The sequence below is a fragment of the Peromyscus leucopus genome, chromosome 10 (assembly GCF_004664715.2).
Source record: "Peromyscus leucopus breed LL Stock chromosome 10, UCI_PerLeu_2.1, whole genome shotgun sequence".
In the NCBI taxonomy this organism is placed as follows: Eukaryota; Metazoa; Chordata; class Mammalia; order Rodentia; family Cricetidae; genus Peromyscus; species Peromyscus leucopus.
The window spans coordinates 3542620-3563079 of record NC_051071.1 but is presented as its reverse complement, the minus strand read 5'-3'; the positions used below and the strand labels follow the sequence as shown (position 1 = coordinate 3563079).

The following is a 20460-nucleotide window of genomic DNA, read 5'->3' as shown; positions in this document are numbered from 1 at the left end:
GCTATGGGGTGCTGAAGACAGTAAGAACTTCCCCAGTGGTTTCTGCTTCAGTTCCTGCCTCCAGATGACTGCCCTGCCTTCCGTGATGGACTGCCATGTGGAAGTGTAAGCTGAAATGAACCCTTTCCTCTCCAAGTTGCCGTGGTCATGGTATTTTAGGGTTCCTATTTCTGTGATAAGACAGGTAAAGGCCTCTCTGCCTCTCAAGCACAGTTTTTCATTTACATTTTTCTGGTAGTACACTGACTAATTTCCTCTTCAAATAGTAAATAAAATTGATGCAGGCGGACATTCCCTGCTAGGCAGTGAGCTCCTCTGTGGTTGTAGGAGACTTGCCAGTCCCTGTACCATGAAAGGTAAACCACACTCAGATAAAGCAGGAATTAGCTGAAGCCTTGCTCCTGAGGGCAACCAGATGACCCCTCCCACCTCAGATCATCTGCCTTTAAACCCTCACATTATGTCAGTTACTCCTCCCATGCCTCAGTAGCTACATGAAGATCTACCCCAGCTGCATGCCATTTCATGGTGCCAGTGGTCTCGGAGTTAAGAGAGGAGGCTAGAGTTAAGGTTAAAGTTTTTATAGGACTGTGCAAGCTACCGACACAATCCTGTGAGATGTGGTCTCCACTTTAGCATCCTCTCAGTGAAAACAGAAAACTGACGAGATGTTGGAGAACAGGAGCATCCATCTGCTAGGATAGGCCTAGTGTTTCCATACAGAAGAAACCTGCAGACACTCTGTACAGGGAAACGGTCAGGTCTGAGAGGTACTCTGAAAGCTAAGCAGAGCCCATAGCAGGAGCCTGGTAAGAGAGAGGACTGAACAGATTTCCCTTTCAGTCTCAGAAGAAAGCAACCCTAGCATCCCCTTCATTTGGACTTCTATTCAAGACAGATTTCTGTTCTTTAAGTCACTCGGGTTTGGAGTTCTTTGGTTATGGTTACCCTTGTCAACCAAAATTCCTTATTCACATGCAGATCTACAACTCAGTTCCCCCTCCCTTCATGGAGAATACTCAGTTCATAGGGAAGCAGATTGGAATACCTGCCAGCAACAGGCAGAGCTCGGATGAAATTTAATTACTTAAGCCTTCCCCTAGGTAATCTATGGGGCAGAGTTCACTTTTTTTTTTTTTAGGAAACATGAGGAAGAGAGAAGCCTGGGTGAACACACCAGCTCATCCCTTCTCCGTGGAAGCTATGGTACACCTGTAGATGTGCTTTGGGAAGGAACAGGCCTCTGGTTCCTGTTCATTCTGACGTACAAGGAACAGGGAGGAAGATAATACACAAGCCTGCAGAAGCAGCCAACCCTTGGGACAAGGTCAGAAGCTTATTAGGCAGGAGCTAGGATGGAGTTCCAGAAACTTCAGGTCCTACACTGAGATCCTCAGCAGGCCCTGGCAAGAGGGCTGAGCTAGTTCCATAGAAAAGTTCTGAAGGAGCACCCCCAAAGCATGCTGATGCCCTATAGCATAGGTTTCCCACTCAGGGTCAGGATGAAAACACGGTGCTAATTAGACTTGCAAGTCACGAGAGGCTGGGGTCTGTACAAGCAGATCTCTGTGGAAGCTGCCCCATGCAACCAGCCATGGATTCTGCTGTGACCCTCAGACTAGACTCTGCAATACAGTAAACCACACAGTAGTCACAAGGGCAAGCCTTCATACCCTGAGCACAGTCAGACCACACACACCAGTTCCCAGAATCAAACTTTACAACCAGACATGTCCACCACACATCTGGAAGTCAGGAGGGCTGGCTGAAAAGCCTAAGTCAGAAGGAGGAATAGATGTGCAACTCATTCTAGCGTCAGTGCTACTAACTCCAAGATGGGTCAATGGTTGAAACTGAAGTTGACAAAAATCAGTTCCTGTGTGTCGGGCTTCTCTATGTATTAAGGAACAACTCTAAAAACTCATCTTAAACCCTAGTCGCGTACCACTTATGGCTTCTAAACTTGTACAAGGTAAAACATAAACCCCTGCTGCCCCCAAAATAAAGGGGTTAAGCCAGGTGTGGTCCCACACTCCTTTAATCCCAGCAGAACTCAGGAGGCAGAAGCAAGTTTCAGAATTTGAGGCCAGTCTGGTCTACAAAGCAAGTTCCAGGACAGTCAGGGATGTTATACCTCAAAACCCTGTTTGGGAGGTGGAGGGGGGGGCTATGCTCAGACAGCATACAACTAGGACCCAGAGCCAGCTCTCTTAAAATATGTACCGAGTAAGAGGGCAGAAAGTGTCCTGGAAAATAGCCCTGGGTAGGCAAACAGAGGAGGCAGGATTGTCCGCTGGCCTTGGGACACCACTTTACGTGGGAGAGCATAAGGTAGGTAAAGGTTGAAGCTCCTGAACTTCAGCAATCCATCAGAAGGAGGTGGGGGCTGCAGAGTAGGAGACAGTAACAGACCCCATACCTACTACAGGAGAATTCCCTAAATGGGCATAGGCCACATGATTAGGTCCCTCCCAGTCTGTCATAACAAGATTTGCCAACTGCAGCAGTTAGCCATCAGCCAGACCTCATGAAGATCATTACCAACCTCTACCCCCACCACCCAGAAAATAGTAGGCTTAGCTGCCTAGGAAGTTAGTTTCTGCAAACTGAGATGGGTAAGAACCACAACAGGACACCTCCCCCAAATTAGAAGTGGCTATGATGTTGACAGGGATGCAAAGTTCTTAGAAGTGACTACTGTAGATGATCTCAAACTGGAAAGTGACTGGGTCCATGATAAAATTGAATGCTGGTGTGCTGGTGGATGTTGTCAACCTGACACAGATCTCAAGTCACCTGGGAATAGGGGAACTTCAGAGTTGCCCCATGAGGTTTTGAGAGTAGTTTCATCTGTGATGAACTGTTTGGATTGATGGGGAGGACACAGTCCACTGTCAGGCAGGTAGCCGAGTTGTGAAAAATGGTGAGCATGAGGACCATGAGCTAGAGAGCAAGAAGTAAGCAGCATCTTCCAGTTTCCTCTCCAGTACCTGCCTGGACTTCCCTTCAGGGAGAGGCTGGGAACCTGGACAGCAAGCTGAAAATAAACTTCCCCAGGTTGCTCTTGGGTCATTCACAGAAACAAAAGCAAACTGAGAAGACAGCAGGATGCATGAGCTTGCCTTGGGGCTGATCAACTGAAGAAAGCATATATGGAGACACTCAGGAGGGATCCAGGAACAAGCTCCCTTGGGGATGAGAGAAGACTTCACTTGTTCTCCCTCTCTAAAGAGTTTACCATACAGAGGCTAATAACTTCTGGATAGGTCTATAGTCAGGCCAGAATTCCTCTAACCAGTCCTCAGACAAGGCTTGGAAGTCCAGAGCAGCAGTCCTTTTGGAATTAACAGCTCAGCTCTCCTCACAGGCAATCCCCACCTCTCCACCAGGCCCTGCACCAGAATCTAACAAGTATCTGAAGTATTTCTCCCAGATGGAATTCCTTTTTTAGAGTCAGCATCAACATTGCTATTGAATGCACATTTGTGACATTTTATGCTGCCCATTTCCTCACAGCAGTGACAATCAGCAGCTTCATTGGAATTGTCTGGAAAGCTCTGTGCTAATGGAAGGGAGAAATGCCATAACCAGTGCTGAACACCACAGTCTGTAGTTTGTAAAGGGGCCTGACCTCAAATGGAGGTTCTGGGATGGCCTAGAGAGAACAGGTACAGGAGGTTGGGGTAGGTGCTAGGCAGAGCAGAACCACACCCTTTATTATCTCTGAAAGCCAAGAAGGACAGGTAACTCCAGGACATCAGAGGCCAAAAGCTGAGTAGAGGGCTAAGGAGCCAACTAAGACCACACTGGCTGTAATGGGTTGACTCTATGTAGAGCAGAATCAGTTGGCTAAGACAGGCTGAGATGATGTGAGACAGGCTTAGAGAGCAGGGTAACACTATTAAGATAGAGATCCACAGATTCAAGCTTGGTGCTTTCTTGAAGACCGATTTGATGAAGGCCTGAATGTGGGCGATGAGGATGTCAGTACAAAGACTTCAATCTCTAGAAATTAGCCTGACCACTTACACCTACTTTTTCTCTGCACCCAGATGCCCCCATTGCTGTCTACGGGTGTCTTTAAATTGAAGGTAGCTGTTGAAGCAGAAGTACAGGCCAACTGAGATGAATGTCCTCCTCCTTCCCCTCCCTCACTGCAGGCTTCGGCATGGACTTTCCCACCCTGATTAGTGAGTTCAGCTTCATGTATTTTTATATAATTTTCACTCATGTGAATTTGTGGTTTTGCCTGTATTTATGTCTGGAAGATGCCAGATTCCTTGGAATTGGAGTTACAGACAGTTGTGAGGTGCCATGTGGGTGCTAAGAATTGACACTGGGTCCTCTGGGAGAACACTCAGTGTTCTTAACTGCTAAGCCATCTCTCCAGCCCTACAAAGGTCATCTTTAACAACTTATCTGGAACGATTCTAGTAGATCAGAAACTCATAGCCTACACTCTCTTCTGTCCCAGAATCCGAGGACAGACATCTTGCTGTTAGAGAAAACATCTCTAGCACAGCCTTAGATCAGAGCCAGCCACATGTTTTTCATCTACACTGTGCACTAAGGTAGCTAGAGTAACAAAGGGACTGTTTTAAGTCATAACTGTAGTTAAGTAGCCACACTAGTTTGGAGGTCCTCTAAGCCTTGAGACATAATGTCAACTATCAACATCACAGAGCAAGGGGCGGGGGAAGCAGGGTAGGGCCCTAGGAGGTTGCAGTTTCAAGGCTGGAGCAAGTGAGACTCCTTGGTTACAGTTTCAAGGTTGTAGCAGGTGAGACTCATTGGTTACAGTTTCAAATTTGGGGCAGGTGAGACTCATTTGTTACAGTTTCAAGGTTGCAGCAGGTGAGATTCATTAAGAAAAGTTGTGACTAAGCCAATACTTTTCAGAGAAGTTAACCATGTAGAACCCCTAAACCCGCAATCCTGGCAGACAACAGATGCCACAGAGCAGGAGGTAGCATTCCCAGAACCTCAATGTTGATGTGTCAGAGCACAAGAGACCAGGTACTAAGAAAAACAGGATTCAGTTTCAATTAACACTGAGGCTCCCACACAGGACAGGACACTTAAAAAACGTTCCCTCCTATGAAACTTGGTCCTGTAGGCTGTAAATTCATCTAACCAATAACTAGATAGCAACTTAAGAGTAAGAGGCTGATCTAAGATCAGCCCGGATAGGAAACGGGTGGGTATCCAGGTGAACCACGAGAAGGGGTCGGTCTGACCTGCAGAGTAATTAGCAGGACAAACCTGGCTCCAACTTCTAAAGCAGAATTTGACTTTCATCTAAGGCAAATTCCTAAGCTTTCCCCCTTTGAAAGACCACTTCTCCGGTGGTTTCCCTACTAGGGTTTCAGAACTTTTCGAACAAGTAGCCTGAAATCTTCATTTTGTCCTAGCGAACCACTGGGAGGCTGAGAACAAGCATGCTTTGCTTCCAACGCTCAGGCCACTCCCACTTTTAAGAAATCACCCCGGGTTGGGGATTTAGCTCAGTGGTAGAGCTCTTTCCTAGCAGGCGCAAAGCCCTGGGTTCCATCCCCAGCTCAAAAAAAAAAAAAAAAAAGAAAGATTACCCCTTCCCAACCAGAGTTCCAAACCCCAAGCCCCCACCCCCACACCATCCCTGCTTTTAGGAAATTACCCCTGCCCAACCGAGTTCCAACCCCCATGGCTCCCCTCCACACCACCCCCGCTTTTAGGAAATTACCCCTGCCCAACCGAATCCCAACCTCCATGGCTCCCCCCACGCCACCCTCACTTTTAGAAAATTACCCCTGCCGCCTTTTTTGTTACTACTAAGTTTGAAGTAAGAACAGGAGGAGAGTGAGAATTCGGGTCTAGAAAGTACTTCTGCCTTCTAGAAAGTTTCTGCCTCAAGGAAGGCGAGTTCCTAAGCGTACCCAGGGAAAAGCAAAAGTTTTTTAAAAACCCATAAGCGCCGCGGCTTCAAGTCTTTTGCAAACCCGGGAGCCAAGCTGGCGGAGGGTTTGAGACTATCTGCTCTGCGCGAAGACCGCCGGGACAGAAAGCGCCACCGCTCCGTAAAAAACCCACGTCTCCCACCCACACCCTCAGAGTACGGCCCGCGCCGCCTTTTTCACGGGTCGTGTCTACGCGTCACTTCCGGGGCGGGCCCGCGCGAGGGGCGGGGCGATGTCCGCGCAGGCTCGTGGGGCTGCAGCCTCGGAGCCCAGCGCTTGACTATATATGGTCAAAGCTGGGGGCGAGCCGTGCCGGGGCCGCGCTTCCGGGTTGGGTCGTCCGCAGCGGCAGCGCGCAGGGCAGGCGCGAGCGGGCCTCGGAGCCGGGCCTCGGACCGCCCCCGGCACGCCCGGCGCCGCCTTCCGCCCCGTCCCCCGGCTTGGCCACTGTGAGGTCCCATTCGAGCACGGCGCCGTAACAAGTGGGCGAGGATGCCATACGAGATCAGTGAGTGCGTGGGCCCTGGCGCGCGGCCGCCGGCTTCTGGGGTCGGTGTAGGCAGGAGGGCGCGGCTGGGGTCGCTCACGGCCGCGGGGTGCGGGACGGGAACCCCGGAGTGGGAGCTCTGGGCTGGACGGGCCGAACTGCCCGACCCTGGGGCCTGGCCGCCGACGCCGACCAGGAAGTCTGCCGGCCGCGCCCGCAAGGCGGCAACAGGTGACCGGGCTGGGACCCCAGGCGCTGATGGCCTGGGACTCCCCGGGGACCGAGAGTCCGGGACCTCCCCTCACGCACCGCGTGTTTGTGTCTCCCCAGAGAAGGTGTTCGCCAGCCTCCCCCAGGTGGAGCGGGGCGTCTCCAAGATTCTCGGCGGAGACCCCAAGGGCGATCATTTCCTTTACACCAATGGCAAGTGCGTCATCCTGAGGAACATCGATGTGAGTACTCCGTGGTCCCGTAGGGGCCTGTTTGCATCCATGCCCTGGGAACTACCTCTAGAGTTGGAATTCTTGCCCTTCCGCCCCCTCCCAGCAGGTTGGCCGAGGGAGAGGGGGAGCCACGCCCCTTCTGCCCAGGAGCCACACCTTGGAGGCTCAGATGACTGGACTGGACTGGACTGTTTCTTCCACCCCCAACCCCCATTAACTGGGAAACTGAGGCTTGGATGAGTTTGGTTTTAAGTCTGCTGCTCCTTGATCGTGGGTGGTTGGTCTTCCCTGAACCCAGTTTCCGAATTGGGGAAATGGAGATCTTGAGATGATCCTCCACTTCCCCTGGCTTCCTGGACTGGCTGAATGAGCTGGTCAGCCAGAAGTCCTCATACTGACTGTGCCTGGCACAAATGGAGTACTTGGTAAATGGCCCTTCTGCTTAATCATCCTAATACCCTCAGCTCGCCTGTGTGCCAGAGTCCAGACAACACACCCAGTCATCTGAACTCCAACTGTTGTGGATTTGAGTCTCATTCAGAGAAGAAACAGGAAGTAGTGTGTTCAGCTGGGTGGTTCTCTGCAGATAACCTGCTGTTCCCAGGCCAGCTTTTTGGGTTTAGGAGGCCCTTGCAAATTAATGTTTTTCCTCTTGATTGTTGAAATGAGTCAGTCTGCCTCCTCTCCATCTCCAGAATGGCGGCTCAAATCTTGTCCTCCCCCCCCCCCCAGCCCTAAGGAATGGTATGGGGTGGAAGCTGGAGGTGGCAGCCAGCATGGAGGGGCACTTTACTACCGTGCTTGGTGAAGGACTGGAAGAGAGGTGGAGGTGTTAGTTGACTGCTCCATCAAGGCTGTCATTTTCAGCTCCTGCATGCATTCTGGGAGCATCATCGGTCAGGTGAGGTGGCTCATAGACACCCATATCCTCCAAGAGCCTCCCAGTTGGTTGAGGGCAGACCCCAGTTTCTTTTTTTAAAGGATTGTTGGGCACCTCAGGTGAGGTGGAAGTTTGCATATGAGCCTGTCTTGCTAGTCGATTGGATTCCTAGAAAGCTGGTCCTGCCTCTTTAGAACTGGGGAAGCCTCCTCAAGGGGTTAACACTGGATAGAGGTCGTAAGGTTTTCAGAAAGTAAAGGGAAAATGGAGATGGCCACATGGAAGCTCTGTGGATTAACAAAGATGTCTAAAGCATCTTCCTATACCCCGAGCTGTGGTGTGTTTGATTTTGCCTCCTACACAGCCTCCCTCCACTCCACTTTGTTCACTTCCAGTTGGGAGAACTGTCCAGAGTGGTCACTCTGGTGCTGGGTCAGCTTTTCCCTTGAATCCACTGGCCTGGTACTGTCAGGAGCAGTAAACAGGGAGGTTGAAAGGGGTGGATTCATTTCCAGTCACGTGTACCTCTGCCAGTTCTTTCCCCTCCAGGTTCCACTTTTCTCTCCCGAAGGTGCAGCCACTTCTGTTCCCACCCAGGTTAAGTTCCTGGCATGCCAGGACAACATGGTATAGGGTACTGTTACTACAAACCTTTGTGTGCTGGTTGCTATCAGGCATGTACTAATTTGCTGTTGGGCTACTGGTCCTCAGAGATGCGTTAGATTTTTATTAGGACAGAGTGTTGCTAGAGAAACTGTGAGTTCTCAGAAACATTCAGGCTGCAGGAAGGAAGGCCATCTGGTAGAAATCCAAGGCCAGGATAGATGGAAGGCTAGCACCACATTGTGGGGGGGGGGTCTGAGTACCTTGTAGACTTCTCACACCTATATATCCCTGAACATATTTGGGGTTCTTGCATGCCTCTTTCCCCAGCTTCAACCCTATCCCTCTGGTGTTAAGGTCCGAGAGCCAAGACTACTCTGAGCCCCATGGCTGCCATGTCACATTTCATTAGAGTCCTGCAGAATCTGCAGACCTGCCTTGTTTTGCTCCCTGCGGTATCCAAGCGCCATCCTTGCTGCCCTGAGGTCTGTTCTTCCTGTGCCTGCTGGAGCAGTTGTGATCAGTCACCCCATGGCTCACACCCAGCAGTGTTGCCCCAGTGCTCTTCCTCTGACCTTCCCTTCTCTGTCAGCCCCAGGCTCACTGTCTCCTCACTCCTCACATGCCACACATCCTTCTCACCCCTCTTAGGACCTCCTGGTGCTGTGGCCTTTGCCTGGATATTCATTCTCCAGTGTCCCCAAGGGCTGCTCCCTGTTGTCTCTTAGGCTTCTGTTTAGAAATTGCCTCACTAGAGGGCCTTTATCCTCAACAGCATCTCTGCCTCTGGCCTTCTCTTGCTTTCTGCTGGCAGTAAACGGGAACCAAGCCGTTGCTGTTAGGGTTCCTAAGTGTTCAAGGATGTTCCCCCTTTCCTGTAACTCAGGAAAGGGGGGCTTTTCCTGTGTCATTCCCCACATGTCCTTACATGGAACTCCTGGCACACAGTATCCCACTGAGTTCACATCACCTAATTTCTTTTCCTGTCTGAGGGTTTCACTATATAGCCAAAGCTGCCTACAATTTAAAATCCCCCTGCTTCTGCCTCCCTGGTGCACAGATAGAATGCATGGCATCACTGCCTCCTAAATTGGCTGGTACCCACCTTTTGAACTTAAACAAGAGTATTCTTGCCAGTATTATTCCTCCTGGGGCTGCCTGCCACCTGTTCTCTGACTGAAATAGCCCTGTGAGCCTGACTTTTGGATTAGCTGGGAGGAAAGGTGCTCCCTGTTTCTTTTCCCATGTCCTATTGCCACACTTGAAGAGGAAATTCTCTTCAGAGTTAAAGCATGTGGTGATGGAGGCCATCTGGAAACTGGCATTTGAGAACTTTAGAACAGTTCTAAATACCTTGACAGATGTGAAACCCCCCACCATACCCCCCAATGGGAAGAGCAACAGGAGAACTTAAAGGTGTTTGGTTCCTGGTTGCAGAGCTGAGGCGCATATCTGGGAAACTCGCTCTATAATATCAGGTCTCAGGGGATGACATGCAGCAATTGGACTAATCACGGGCATGTCCCTTTGGACCTCTTGGAGGAGTTTGAACTCAAACCTGTTGGCATTTGGCACCCTGTTCCCAGCCTGTGCACAGGGGCCCTGTGTGGGCCCTTGCAGGTTGGGGAATGGCAGAACAGGGCTTGAGGACCAACAGCCCCTCTGTCCAGATACAAGCCTGATGAGTCATTGCTGCATTTCCAGGATGGCTGTCAGCCTAGGGGTACCGGTTCAAGGGCCTGCCCGTAGAGCACACTGTCATAGCAAATGGAGTTCTGTGCAGCCGAGCAGATTGTGTGGTTGATGACCATTTGGACAGAAATGAGCACACAGTAGCAGCTCGGTGTCCAGAGCCAGGAACTTGATTCCATTCCCTTCACCCAAGACCACCTGGTGGATGAGGGCTAGACAAGGTGCTTCAGCACAAGGCAGCCAGGGTCTATGGGGACCAGTTGGGTAAGGCTAGAGTAGTAACTGCAACAACAGGCATGAGGGAGGAGACTCAAGACAGCAGCTAGAGGCTGTGTGTGTGGGGCTCAGGCTACCTTCAGTGGCCCAGCAGTGTTCTTTTGGGTTTTCAAGGCAGGGTTTCTCTGTGTAGCCTACCTGTCTTGGAACTCACTCTGTAGACCAGGCTGGCCTCCATTCACAGAGATCTGCCTGCCTCTGCCTCTCAAGTGCTGGGATTAAAGGCGTGTGCCACCACCGCCTAGTCCAGCATTGTTCTTAAGGCCACTGGAAGCACTCACACATATTTGAGAGTGACAAGGTGACAGCTGCTCATGCAGTTGAGACTTGTCTTTGTGGTTTGAGTCTGGGAGGCCCATTAGCAAGCTAGAGATAAATGCATTGCTCAAAAGCTCATCATCTAGGTAGCTGTCCATTGTTTCTGGGTGTTTGTGGTATAGATCCACTAAGCCAGGGTGTTACTTAGCTTAGTCCATGAGCTATAAGCCAAGACTTCTGTCACTGCTTCCTGGGGGAGGGCGATTTTGTTCGTTATCAATGTTTAAATACAGTGTATTGGTGATATTTAACAGGTAGATGTTGCTGAACATTCTACACATCTCAAGACCACCCTGTAATAGAAATCCTACTCCAAAATGCCAGGAATACTGGGTGTGCGGACCCTGGTAGATGACATTCTCACACGCTGTATTAGCCATTTTACAAGAATGCTGTGAGTGCTGTGGAGCATGAGGAAAGAGCCACTCATCTGAAGAGTAGCAAGGACAGCTACTGGAGAAGTACATTTGAGCTTTCAGAGTGAGCAAGAGTTCCCTCAGAGGAGGGTTTAGACACACAGTACATACGGGCGAAGTCCAGACAGGAAGCCACTGTACTGCAGGGTGGCTTTGGTTTGGTGTGTATCTTCTGGGAGGAGCAGGGAGGGAGATCACAGACCCCTTTGGTATAAAAGGAAAAAAGGAGAAGCTTTAGCTAGTACTTGAGGCCAGTGGAGAGGTGGCCCTACTTCAGGCCTGACTCTGAAGAGCTTTACCTGCTTTGCTTCTGCTGACTCAGTAGAGAGTGTTCCCTACTTGTGACACCTCTTTCAGAAAGATCCTAGTTCCCAGATTTGATGCTGCACTTGTTATCTTCCTGAAAAGGCCCTGTCCCACCTCCATAGCCATCTCCACCTTCAGGTTCCACCCAGGATATCTGGGCTGTCACTTCCTGTCGAGGGTCTTCATCTCTTTGTACCCTTAATGAGCAGGGCAAATGTTGGGATGGAGGAGGAGTAATGGTCTCCAGGTATAGCCAAGTTGACTCGCAGAGCATCTGCAGAAAGCTGTCCAGCTGTGCTGCTTCTCTCCTGACATCTTCTCTGCCTCCCTATTTGGGTAGATGGAGTCATCTCCCAAAGGTTCATACTCAGCGGGTACTCAGCAGGTAGGAGGGGTACAGAAGCAAGGTGGCAGCATCTTGACACAGTCCAAGGGTCGCTTATGCTTTCAGGTCACACTAGAATACTCTTAGACCTGTATATAAGTGACCACCCTACCTCCTCTCAGGACCTGGCTCCATCTAGCATGACAGCCATATACATGTTTGTCAGCCAGGGTGAGCGCTCTCTCCTGAGCCCAGGAACCAGACTAATGCTGACAACCAGCTATGATAGGAGAATGGGACCAGATGGAGGAATGAAGACTGTTATTTCAAGTCCTGTCCTTAGCATAACTGGCCTGGGTCACATCTAGTCACATCTGTGCCTTGGCTTTTTCAGCTAGGCATTAGATTACAACCCACATCTTCTTGCAGGGAGTGTCAATAGAAGGGTCTACCCAGTGCTTGTCATAGTGAATACAGGGTTCTTTGGGTGGTAAATCATACACACAAGTCCTACTTGAAATGTGAGGTCCACTTAGTCTAGAGGGTTGATGGGGCGTCCAAAAGGAGGCACATTCCAAATGATGTGGGTGTTGGGGGCATGTGTGGTAGTGTGGTAGTGTGGCAGTGTGGCAGTGTGGCAGGGCACGTCAGGGAAGGCCAGGTGGACATGGTGCCCTTTGCTACATGTTTGACTGGGGTTGGGGGAGGGCATTGAGGATTGGGAAGGAGGCACAGTCTAGATGGAAGTGGGGGGATTAAGCAGTGATTTGTGGAGCATGGGCTGGATGAGGGGTATAACATGGAAAGAAAGGACTTTGTACTGTAGTCAGCTGAGAGTTGTGGTATGGAACCAGGGAAGGTGTCTGATGTGCTGTTTGGTGTCTGTGCAGTCAGGTTAACCAATATGCCATGAGTTACTGGGGGCATGGCTGGTCAGCATGTGAACCACAACTTGTGTTTACTACCCAGGGCTGGCACTGTACCAAGTGAGTGTGGCTCTGCGTGACCAGCTGGACACCTCCAATTCTCTCTTTTCAGCGAGATGTAGTCTGGGGCTCACCTTGGTCTAGGCGTAAGTTCTATACTGGATGTCTGAAGGTGTGTGTGCTATTTTGGAGCTGGGTTACTGTGGTAACACAGGATTGGCCTGTGTCACTGATGAAACAGAAGGGCCCTGTACATTGTGTGTGCCACAGACCTGCCATAGCAGGATCTGCTCCTAGCCCCTACCACCTCTAGCCTGAGAGTACTTATAACACGGTGCCCTTCCTGGAAGTGTGCCTCTGCCCCATACAGGTGAATGGAGGGGGGGTGCCCAGTGCTTTTCTTGGTGGGTCCAGGAGACTGATGGCAATTTAAAAAGCACATGGAGGCCCCTTTTGTGATACTGACTGACATGGCTTAAGGTTTAGTTTGCATGTTCCATCAGGTCCTCTGAGGGCTACCCTGGTTGACTTAAGGCACACCTCCAGTCTGATCCTGACCCCAGCACTTCCTCATCCTGGAGGCAGAGCACTCTGGAAGCTGCAGGGGCTGTGCTAATTCCTGGTGCTCTCCCAGGCAAGATGAAATACTGGGAACTCCTGAGGAAAGAAAGGCCTGTGGTTCCAGGGCACAGGATGGCCAGCTGATGTCTAAGGATGTGGTAGAGGGATTGGTTAAATTGTTGTTGCTAACACCAGGAGCCACAGGAAGAACTGGGTTGAAAATGTGGTGGTTAAGATGAGTGTATTCCGGGGCAGATTGGGAGCACCAGGCAACCCTGGTGGAGAACCAGGCCTGGGAGGCCCACGGGGTCTCCATGGGGAGGGGTGGCACTTTCTGCTTTCTCCCAGGAACTGAGGACCACCACCATGTGGAGGCTGCTCTGAATAGTGACACTGGCCCCATCTAGGGCAATGGGCCCTGCACACAGTGGTAACCATGCCCCATGCTCCTGAAATTGGTTCCTCGGGCTGCTCACCCTAGAGAGGAAGCTGGGGAGAGGATGCTTGCAGACTAGGGATGAGGGTGGGTGTGCATGATCACTCTGGGTGTCTTCTGGCCTGAGTCTCCTGCAGTGGGACACACAGTGGCCTGGGGCAGGGAAGTCACCCCATCTTCCTGGCACTAGTAGATGCTCCTGCTGTGAGCCTAGGAAGGTGGGGAGGAGGCTGCTGACTCAGATGCAAGTCATTATCTGTGATTTGGAGTCTTTTGACCCAGTTGTATTCAGAATACAAACGAGAGTGAGTGAGTGAGTGATGAATGATTCATCCAGCTTAGGCGGGAGTTGGTGCCCTCTGGGGCTTTCCAAGCCCTCTGCAGGCTCTGTGACCATTTAGGGTCAGGAATGTTAGGAGTAGAACTTAGTCCCTTGGCCTCTGCTGCCTCTTCCTTCATTTTGGGATGCCCTTTCCTGCTGACCTGCTTCCTACCCTTGGAAGGCAATGCAGCCTAGGAGGTTCCCTAATTCTGTAGCTGGTGCAGGGTTCACAGCCCTCAGTCTCTGTCAGCTGTAGATGAGGATGAATAGGTCAGAGCAGGCTCCAGATGCGTCAGGGGCTGTGAATGAAGGGGCTGGTCAGAATGTGAAACTTCTGGGGTTGCCTTGGTGAGGTGTGCTGTGTAGGTGCCCAGCTGGATCTGACTAGTCCTGTAACCATAGCAACATTCCCAGTGTCCCAGAAAGCCCCCCTGGCTCTTACCAGGCATGGTATCCACAGCAGCCTGATCCATTTTGATGGGGGCTACCATTCTAGAACTAGCTCCCTGTGACATGAGTCAACAGTGTGTGGTCTCCCCTGGGATTCCATAACTGATGCTTTGGAGGCAGAGCTGGCTAGGTGTTAGTAGTTTGGTGCATTTTGTGGTTGAACAGTGTTGTGTTATATTGTGTTGAGAGTGGATGGATATACCCTATGTAGTTTTCTTGTTCACCTGCTGTTGGGACAACCCCAGCCATTGGGGTTGTCCCCAGTTCGAAGCCCAATTGATAAGGCTTCCCTGGTGGCCTTTGTGGACATGAGGTTTCTTTTCTTTGCTGAAGAGTCCCAAGAATGAGATTTTTCCTGAATGTGTTTAACTTTCTTTTTTAATTTATTATCATTGCTGGGCATGCATGGCACACATATGGAGGCCAAAGGACAACTTGTAAGTTCTCTCCTCCACCTTTATGTGAGTTCCAGGTTTAAACTCAGGTTGCTCTATCCACCGAGCCATCTTGCCATCCCATATGCATTTAACTTCAGAAGTAATTACCTATTTTCCAACTGTGTCACGTTTCCCCAGTACTGTGTGGACAGGCTGGTGCCCCTTCCCTCCGTCCTCACTAGCAGCTGTGTCTTGGGTCTCACTGGTTCTTGAAGATATGAGTGGTTTTGATTTTCATTTCTCAAATGGTGAATGCTGTTGAACACTTGCTTATACACTGATTGAACATTCAATGTCCTCCCTGGGTGATACGTCTTTTTCTTTTATTAGCTCATGCTTATTCTATGGGTCAAGTTGTAGGTGAAAGAGAAAAGCTGTCAATGGTTTTCTCCCACCTCACACCATGTATGGAACACATTATTTGCTAAGTGCCATGGTGGTTCATGGGATGTCATATGAAGCAGGTCACAGAAATGTTGGAGGAGAAGGGCAGGCACATTAAGGGCTTGCAGGTATGCTATGTGGAGGGTGGGGTTCCCAGCTTTCCATGCAGCCCCCTCAGGGATGTGGTAATTGCTACACTACAGAATCACACAGTACAGTAAGTCATTCAGTAGTGTAATTACTACACTACAGTAATTACTACAGAGGAACTGTGAAGCAGCTTGGCAGGTTTTGCAGAGAATCTAGAGGAGATGCCGCTTAAGATAAGTGATAAGTGAGTGGTGGTCGCAGGCAGGCAGGCATGATCACTGGACAAGGGACCAACATGCACAGAGATGTGAGGTTGTTCAATCCCAAGAGGTGGCTGCATTGACTGGCTGGAGGTGGGTGGTCTAAGTCTGTAGAGTGAGTGCTGTATGGGATCCCTTGAACAGGAATAAACCAACCTCTAGGGTCTTGAGAAAACAGGCAGGCCCTTCAGGAAAAATCCTGTGATCTCAGCCTTGAGTCTGGGAAGCTGCTTCCTTTTCCAGATAGTACCGGTCAGGAGAAAGCCGACAGTAGGAATCAGGACAGACAGCCTCATCTTTATTCCTTCCAGAAAGCAAGCTTAGCTGTGGAGAGACTGAGACACATCTATGGCCGTGCTGGGGCACTGCCTGGATTGTATACTTGTGAGAGAGGGTAGGGAATGAATGAGCAGGGATCTGCTTTTAGGAACTACACATCCAAAACCTCATTGCTGAGGAATAGAGAGACTTCTAGCCCCAGCATCTACCCCATCCTTTCCTCCAAGTCCAGCCATTTGTGATGTGTGCTATGGGAAGGAGCAGGGAATCCTTGTTTCTTCCCAAGCCTAAGTTTCTGACAGAAGGCCCTCAGCCTCATGCCTCCTCTGCTCCTGAACATCAGGGCCAGGAGCTGTTCTCTGACAGACCCCAAGGGGTGCGTGGATAGGATTGGCACTTCTCAGGTGAGACGACTTGGGGGTAGGCTAGATAGATAAATTCATTGTCAACTGACAGCTTCCTACACAGGACAGGAGAAACATAGAACTCTTTAATCCATGTTAGTTTGAGTGGTGTTCCACAAGTACATATTTGTTGTGTATTGTGGGAAGTATGAAAAAGCAAGCCAGCAAACACTGACCTCAGACTCCTTCACCCCAAGAGGCCAAATGGGTATCAGTGGATGGACAGGTAGGTATCTTTCTAGGACTTTGTCCGTAATGGTCTAGTGTTAAAAATTGTGTTCTTGCCCTTGGGTTGGGAGCTAGCAGCTGTTGGTACCTGTACATTCAGCCTCTACTTTTCTCCCCACAGAACCCCGCTATTGCTGACATCTACACGGAACATGCCCATCAGGTGGTAGTGGCCAAGTATGCCCCCAGCGGGTTTTACATTGCTTCTGGAGGTAACGTATGAGTGCTGTTCCTGGACACACACCTGCTGCCTTGGGAATGGGGTGGGGGTTGGTTAAGGGCATGGAGAGCACCACTGACGAGCTTTAATTAAGATGACAGGAAAAGGTAAACCTCCAGAGTGCCTGTTGCAGACCTAGAATGGACACTTTGTAGTTTGCAGTGTTCCAGCTGGAGGTCAACAGAAACTCTTCTGTGAGGCCTCTGGGTATCTGCACAATGTTGTTGGAGCTTGGCCTGGGCATGTGGTGGCTATTTTGTGTCAATCCACTGGCTGCTCCTTTCCAGCCAGCCTTGTAACCAGTGCTGGCATTGTGAGACCTGGCCTTTATGCCCTCAGGCCTGAACTGCTGAGTAGCTCAGTAGGGGATGGTGGCAGATGGGACAGGCAGTTATTTGCATTTCTGGGAGCTTACACTCTTAGCTCTTAGCAGTAGAATTTAACCATTTACATCTGAAGAAGATAGAGTGGTGCCCCTTGCATCTCATTCATTAAACAATGGCCTGCTAGCTTATCTGTTTCCAGCACAGGGAGGGAAGTGTGAATGAGCTATGGCTGGGAGTAAGAGCCCAGGCACTTTAGTCAGAACAGGGAGGACCAGGATTTTTAGGTGCTGTGGCCATCTTTATCTCCATGGACCTCATACCCTTGGTGGTGGTGTCTAGGAGATCACAGGCTGCAGGGCTGGGAGGGCCCCCAGCCCACCCCTTACTGGTTGTACATTCATAGTCAGTTCGGTCACATTTTTGTACCTCAGTTCTCTCTGTGTACTGGGGCTGCAGATGGACGCTCCCTCGGTGGGTTGAGGATCCAGCAAGGTAATGTGTGTTTGGTATGTAGTAGCTCAAGGCCTGCTAGGGATGCCCATGGCAGCTATCAGTGAAGCCGTGGCACACTTGGAGAGAAGGGCCCTGTGCTGAGAGAGGCAGGCCAGCGGATGTGCTGTAATAATGAAGGACTGGGCTGGGAATCTGACTGTCTTAGGGCACTTCCTGAGTTTGGGTTTAAATGTTTCTGCTCTCTGTAAAACTAACCCTGGTGATTTGTTGTAAAAACCTTGTAGAGTTTTTTGCCTCTGGCCCTGCTTGCCAGCAAAATGTCTCTTCATTTAAACCACAGGATTTGGCTGGAGTGCCTTTTAAAATTGTGTTTAACACAGTGCTGAGTGATCTAAGACATCTATTAAGAGAGGAAGGTTGCTGCTAAGGGCAGCCACCGATCTTGGCATAGCTCCCGAGTCTCACCTTCCCCATCTGAGAGCCTGTGGGCCTAAACCTGGCCTCACTGCCTTCTTGGGGCTGTTGAACAAGACAGAAATTCAAAGGCCTTCGGATTGAATGCAGAATCTATGTAGAAGGTGGATACAGAGGGTGTGACAAAGGACAGTTCATGAAAGGGGACAGTGGTATGGTTTTGATGTTCTCTTAAAAACCCCTGGTTCGCCGGCAGAATGAGGGAGCTTGTGGGTGGAGGTTACATTTTCACATTTCCAGTGTACTTCTTTGAGGAAGGCAAAGTGATTGTTAAGGGTAACAATGGGACATTTGCTGTGCACATGAAGGCCCTGGGCTAAAAATAGTGTTGCATGTTTGAAGTAAGGGAGGGGGTAGGGAAGCTTAGGAAAGGTTAGCTGCTAACGGGTGTACCTACATCTCCCTCCCAGCAGGGGCCCCTGTTTCTTTGAATATGTAGATGCTCTCAGTCTAGCTGGTCAGTAGCTACTGGAAGATAGAACCTTCTGGCAGGAATACTAAGTATATGAGAGGTCTGGGTCCCTGGAGCCTGTGCCTCTGAGAAGGCCCTCTGTTCATAAGAGTTGTTTCTAGTGCAGTCTCAGTTTTCTTCAACATCATGGGGTGATGCTGATGCTTATCTGCTCCTCTATCCCCTTGACTTTTAAAAGGGATTCCCAGGCAGCCCTGGAGATGCAGAAGGATGCCTGATTTGGCCCCGTGTCCAGGACAGGCTTCCTAAAGGAAGGCCTGAGATGAAGGCTAGAAGGGCACTGTAAGGAGGAGCTGTCCACAGGCTGGGTCTGCTTGGGAGAATAAAAGCCACTCTGCTCAAGTCCTCCTCTCCTCCTCCCTCTTCAAGCCCCGTGGCATTTGATGAGCAGATGTGTGCTCCCAGTACCACTTGTGTGGGCTTGAGGGATGATGCAGACTCAGAAGAATGCTCCCTTGGCTCTGCTCCCTGTCCAAGTGTGAACATGAGTTTGCCCAGAAGAAGCCCATTCCTGATGTCACACTGCAGTTTTTCTCCCCAGTGCTGTACAGATCAATAGATCATTGAAAATAATCTAGCTACTTCTCAACTATTAGTCTCTGGTAACTTCTCTGACCCCGGCACCCAGCATGGGACTCGGCCCTCAGTTCATGTTTGATGAATGTTGAGGTCTACCCTGATAGGTTGAGGTTTGGTTTTGATCTCCAGGCTCCTTCTATCTCTTTCCTGTTCCACTTCCTCTGAAAAGAATGAAGGGAGCCCAGAGGAAGAGGCTGCTTGTCTGGTGGTGGAGGTAGTGCATAAATGATTGGGTACCAATCGAGAGCTGGAGAGCAGGACTACATGAGGAGTGGAAGCAGGTCAATGAACCCGGGGATAGGAAAGCTGGGTCCTGCCCTGCCTGAAAGGGAGGAACACTTTCCATCCTGTCCTTATTGTCTTGTCCAGGGGACAGTGTGGGCCCTGATAGGAAGGGACCTCATGATCATGTGTGCTTGAGTTAGTGTACATAGTGTGCATGTATACATGGATATCTATCTGTGTGGTGCATGTGTACATATTTACTCATGAGTGCATACGCATATGTGTGTGTACATATGTGTAGGATGCCTTCATATGGATGGATTGCCTCTATGTATTTGGCAGGGGCTAGTGCCTTTCCTATGCACACACAGCTCCTCATACTGCTGGTTTCATCCTTTCCTTGTTGGCCTGTTGGTTTTCTGGACTGTGTCTCAACACTGCTGTCTTCCTGGACTCTACCCACAGATAACTAGGGGAAAAGCTTTCTGGAATACCACCACCTAACTTGTCTTCCGTTCCTGGGGATTGGTGCTCCCTCTTATATATTCCCTGGCTGGGCATGGTATGGGAACAGCATTTCAAGTCTCGTGCATGTCCTGGTTCTAGACCAGTGGTCCTCAACATGTGGGTCACATGACCCTTTGGATCGAATGACCCTTTCACAGAGGTCACCTAAGACCATTGGAAAACGCAGGTATTTACATTATAATTCATAACAGTAAAAATTATGGTAGGAAGTAACAACAAAATAATTTTATGGTTGGCAGTTGCCACAACATCACGAACTATATAATGGGCCCCAGCATTAGGAAGTTTTAAGAACCACTGCTCTAGACATTGACCCTATATTTGCATGTAGTTGGGGTCTGTAGTGTGCAGAGCCTTAGTTCATGGTTCACTTGTAACAAGAACTGCCTGCACCCCAAGGACTAGCCTGAGACTTCACACATGTGACTTCTTTTTGCCCTCATAGCAACCCCTGTAAGTAATGTTTTTACAGAGGGGCCATGTATGAGGACCGTATGCAACAGAAACAGATTTGGTCCCTGAACACGTGACTCAAAGGTCTGGATGCTGGCGCTGCCCTTGCTGTCCCTCACTTCTGCTTAGCCCAGAAAGGGAAGCTGTTTTTAGCTGCTACTTCTATTCGGTGCTCACTAAAGTACTATGGCATCCTCAGGAAAACCTACACCCTGTCTGCCTTCTTGGAGGCCCTGTGAGTTTTGTAAGCCTGAAGAGTTAGGTAAAGCAC

At 50.0% G+C, this 20460-nt stretch overlaps 1 protein-coding gene across 1 annotated transcript in view; it reads left to right on the top strand.

Annotated features, from left to right (window-relative positions):
- Positions 1–6269: 6269 nt before the first annotated feature.
- The window catches only part of Wdr1 (WD repeat domain 1), a 35429-nt gene continuing 21238 nt past the window's right edge, over positions 6270–20460 (top strand). Inside the window, exons 1-3 of the mRNA XM_028882373.2 lie at positions 6270–6444; positions 6754–6875; positions 16581–16671. Of these exons, the coding sequence (XP_028738206.1) occupies positions 6429–6444; positions 6754–6875; positions 16581–16671 (229 nt within the window). The 5' untranslated portion in view covers positions 6270–6428. The remainder of the gene's footprint in view (positions 6445–6753; positions 6876–16580; positions 16672–20460) is intronic.